Raw genomic sequence first — 4,696 nt, forward strand, 5'->3', positions numbered from 1 at the left:
ATGAAGATGATGACGATGATGATGATGATGATAAATGATAAATGATGACCCAAGAACTCCTGAATGACCCTAAAATCCCAGGAGAGAATTGTTTCGAATGAAGATAAATAGAGGGGGGGGGAAAAGAAAAAACCTAAAAAATTCTCATCCCGAGAGACTAGAGAAAGAAAAAAAAATTTTTAATTAAAGCTCCCGCCTAAGCGGGTTTTCAAAATGGACAAAAGAAGCGGATAAAAGGAAAACAAAAATTCAATGTCTAGAGGGTCATCTTGGGACATCACCATTGGTGGCTGGGTATCTGGTTGATCGACTTAAAGTCCTCTCGGGAGCCCCACCTGAAAGGGCATTTCGCTCATCTTCGAGAATGTCGCCTGCAACCTCGATATATTTATGAGTGCGAATAAACTTGGGTACCGAGTCCTATTACCAGACAGTCAGTAAGATAGTCACATGCCATTTTTGTATGTTGTGGAACTTACTCCTGCCATAAGCTTGAACACTTGCTGTTGTGCCCTGTCGAACAGGGTCTGCACATCCTTCAAGCTGGTATACATCGCCTCATCGTCTTTTGCAACTGCCCTTGTCATGCGTGATGCCATGTCCTGGCGGAGGGTATGGTCGATGTTAAGCTCGCAGGGGGAGCCCGGTGCCAAGAAAGCGTTATAAAGACCTAAACAGAAGGTAATTAGCTAATTATTCCAAAATATAGAATAGAGTGCAGAATTGCATCGGGTATCATATAACTTGGGACTCAATGAGATAGTCACCAAGAGAGATTGCTGAAACGTGTGACCGGGGTAAAATGTAAAGGGGGTAAATCTCAACGGGATAGTGTAACATACCATAAGCAGCGGCTAATGTTTCACGTACAGCATCCGGCTTTGACAGGTCAATAGAATGGAAGTTGTGGTTGAAACCCTCAACATCCAGGTAAAAGGCCAGGTTCTCCTCGCAAAGAGTTTCCCGAAGGAATTCGCGGTACAATAATCGTAGCGCAGCGTCGTTCAGGATAGCAGTCAACCGAGTTGTGTTTGTTTCACGCTGATCTATGACACTATTAGAATCATGCATCCTCTTGGACATGGCACTGGGGATAGCCTACCTCTCGGGGACTGGTCATCTCTCACCCTCACGTTTGACCTCGCTCTTTGGGAGCCATCAGCATTCCTCTCTCCGCTCTGCAGGCTCAACCTGTCAGACTCAATCCACCCTGCAACCCTTCTACCTTTGTCTGTGAATACATAAATGGCGTTCTTGGTCGGCTGGAATTGGCTTGCTTCCGGGTTTTGATGAACGTAGACCTTGTCCTCTAGTACGGACTGGATAAGACCATGCTGAATGAAAAGCCTTGCAATCTCATTGGTTTCACGCGCCTCCACTGTGGTACAGCAATCCAGTAACCAATCCACCGCGCACTTCCCAGTAAACGAATTCTTAATCACTTTGTCATAAATCTTCCGCGTTTCGGCTAGCTTTACACCTGTGATTCCATCATGATACTCCGATACTGAGTCTGAGTCTGAGATGGACACGTTGGCCTTAATGTTTGGAGTAGATCCGGCAAACCGTCTGAAGATTACCTCTGTGGTGGTTTTGTCCTGCGATAACCTGTCGGTAACAGAGTCTCTCTCAAGAATAACCAGACGCATAGTATTGAAAGGTGACTGCAGCAGTCTAACAACATGCTCCTGCTGAATTCCATTCCGTTGGCAGAACCTTTCTAGAACGTGAATCCCTTTCGGGGTCAATTGCCATAGGGAGCCCTTTGGCGGAAAGTACTGGACTGGTTTTGAATCAGCAAGCTCGATAAAACGAGCATCCATGAACCTCTGACACACAGAGCGAGCCATTTCCTTAGCCATCGAGAACGTTGTTGTCGTTGTTGTGGTTACAATCCGAGATGGGTCCTTGGGATCCGGCATCCGGTTTGACTGCGAGAACTTCAGGGAACCGAGATTGTTGATGGCCTCCTCTGAGGTGAATGAGAATGTGTAGGTCTTGAAACGAACCCGGTGCGAGCTCAGCGGCAGACTGACCATGAGGGTGGAAAACAAATCCTTAAAATCCTGTTCTCGAAACGCCTTAATTAGCGTTGAATAGGGTTGTCAATGGTAAGGTGCATATAAAGAGCACACTGGAGGGGCAAGACTTACCCTTGTGAATGGCCGATCATCGCTCGTCATTCGGAGTAACCTGGAACTGGTTTGATGCATCTTGTTTGAGGGGTGAGTAATTGTTACTGCGTTAGATCCTTCACTTGAGGAGATCGGCTTTACGAGTTTCGCCAGGTTGGCGGATGAATCTCGCGATTCTAGGAGAGACTCTGTAGAAGAGTTCCTCAACTTTCTATGACCGGTATCGTTAAAGAAGTTGAACGAGAGTAGAGAGTCTCGAACAGAAAGCGAGGATCTGTGTCCGGCAGCTATGGTTGATATTGTTGGTGGGGGTGAGATGTTTAAATATGTATTGTTAGGTGTTTATAGAAGGGGTGTGAGTGAGTGAGTATGAGTGAATATACGACGTGATGAAAGGAGGCAGTGAATGAATGGGTTGATGATGTTGAGAAAGAGATGAGTTGTAGCGATGAGTGTGGGAGTGTGGGAGTGTGTGAGTGTAAGAGTGAGGTGAGGTGAGGTGTGTGTGGTAGTTATGATGGGCTGTAGTGGTTGGCGTCTGGGCTGATTAGTACTGTAGTGGTTGCGGTGGTGGTTTAACAGCTACAGGTTTCGAAGAACGATAACCAAGATGCTTCTGCTCGACGGGGGAAGACGAGGGTTTTTGTTGAGACTCACTTGGGATGCAAGTGTGAAGATAAACGATCAGAACCACGTGGCGATGGCGACGACTTGCGGGGGGTGGAGCAGTAGAAGTAGCAAAGGGAAAGGCGGGAGAAACCACCCCCTAAGCCTAGTGAGTTAAAGGACCTGCGCAGATGGACAATCCACAAGCGCACAAGGCTTTCTTCCTCCCCCCGGCGGTGGAGGGGCTACCGTTGGTGGGTCCCACATGCACTCTCACTCCTGGCCATGTCCCGGTCCTAGCCCTTGTCCTGGCCCCAGCCCTGCCCTGCCCCTGGTGGTTGTAGTTGTGGTTTTGTGATGGTGGGTTGAGAAGTATGCTATCTAGGCATGTAGGTACACATAGATGCTCTCCATAGGGTGTGTGTGTGTGTCGTTTTACTCGGCGGTGACGGTGATGGTGATTGTGACTACATACTTGGTAAGTGAATGATCCCAGAAATAGCTTCCTCTATTCTGTACTTCGTCATTCACCTGAATTATACTCATAAAACTGACAAAGCCAGCTTGAATATTTCCATACTGTTGTTGCCTGGCGTTTTCAAACTTAGTTGCAACGAGGGCGACCAGTAAACCCAATCACTAACCCCACTCCCCCATCAAAAAGCAACTAAATCCGCATCCACGTTATTGAGCGCTTCCTTGATTGGATCGGCTCGTTCCCTCAAAGCCCTTACTTCAAGTTCTGCTGGCCCCATTCCGCTGAACAAGCCGATTTGAGAGAGAGTCTCTTAGAGTAATACTTTCATGGCAGACCTATGTACTCTACACGTTATTATTATTCCCCTCCCGAGAACGGAGCCCGCTGCCGGGGACCGCTCTACAGGGGCCGGTGACCTCAATGCCCATTCCCAACTACTGAACGGCTCGCTCCGGATAATGCAAACAACCATCCATACGGGGTCTAGCAAGTTACTTCCCTTGCGGCGCGCATGGGATACCGGAATTGGTAATGGGATATCCAGTTTTGAATCAAGCAAGGTGCTCCGTTTTGAAAGATCCGATTTTCATGAGAGTGAAAGAACACCTTCCCGCTGATGGTGCGGCAAGCAAGGTCATGCAATTCTGAGCAGCTAAAATTGGGGTTAATCGAAGCTTGATCCAGTTACCAAGATTTCAGCCTCCAGTGGTTTACTTCTAGAAGAACCTACTTGTGCAGATGTGGTCATCTCAGTTCGATCGAAAAGGCTTGTAACTAAGCGTGTGGTTTGCCTATTATCAAAGCATAAAACAAGAAGGGGCAGTGGTTTCATTGACTCACTCACAAATCGCATATTCTCATCTCCCATGCCGAGAAACTGTAGAACAGGATGGAATGAAGTGAGTGGTTCAACAACCGCCCAATTCTTAACTTCAGCCCACCAGCTAACTCATCTCGCGAGACGTCTTTAGTCACAAAGCCTCAGATTCAGTCGCCAAATGATAATATGTCACCGGAAAGTCCCCGCCTCAGAATGCTTTCCCGTGATGAGATTTCCCCTACATGTCGCAAGCAAATTCATTTATCTATTTGTCTGTGCGCATACGGGGTTAAGTTTTGAAGTCGGTGATGCCCGGGGCAGTAAGGGTTTGGGTCGCCAAACACAATAAGACCTTTATTTGGAGCCCATATGAGACGCTTACTACTCTGTTACACATCTAAGGAAGGTAAGGGGATATTTGTCTTCTCAGAGATATCTGCCTACGTCAAATGTCTCGAACTCATAGTTGATTTCCAATAGAAATTGCACAGACAGCGTGAGAAATCGCCAAAAGGGCAATTGGTTCGTTCAGGAATTTCAGAACATGCGGCAACCACTTTCGAACAAGGCCCCAGCATAAAGGGGTGCGCAGAACCGCTACAAAGGATTAGTAGTTACCAAGATTAGACTTAACAAAGCATGGCAAAAAAAACATGG

At 47.2% G+C, this 4,696-nt stretch overlaps 1 protein-coding gene across 1 annotated transcript; it reads right to left on the reverse strand.

Moving 5' to 3' along the window:
- Nucleotides 1–264: 264 nt before the first annotated feature.
- Nucleotides 265–3,287, reverse strand: LAJ45_10831 (uncharacterized protein; the record flags this gene model as incomplete). The annotated part of the gene is made up of 10 exons (XM_046120346.1): nucleotides 265–420; nucleotides 480–670; nucleotides 843–1,046; nucleotides 1,103–1,519; nucleotides 1,581–1,608; nucleotides 1,680–2,066; nucleotides 2,154–2,213; nucleotides 2,277–2,422; nucleotides 3,139–3,208; nucleotides 3,273–3,287. 10 exons carry the CDS (start codon nucleotides 3,285–3,287, stop codon nucleotides 265–267), a joined length of 1,674 nt encoding a protein of 557 aa, XP_045966471.1.
- Between the last annotated feature and the right edge of the window lie 1,409 nt (nucleotides 3,288–4,696).

Source organism: Morchella importuna (assembly GCF_003444635.1).
Source record: "Morchella importuna strain M04M26 chromosome Unknown Morimp01GS051, whole genome shotgun sequence".
NCBI lineage: Eukaryota > Fungi > Ascomycota > Pezizomycetes > Pezizales > Morchellaceae > Morchella > Morchella importuna.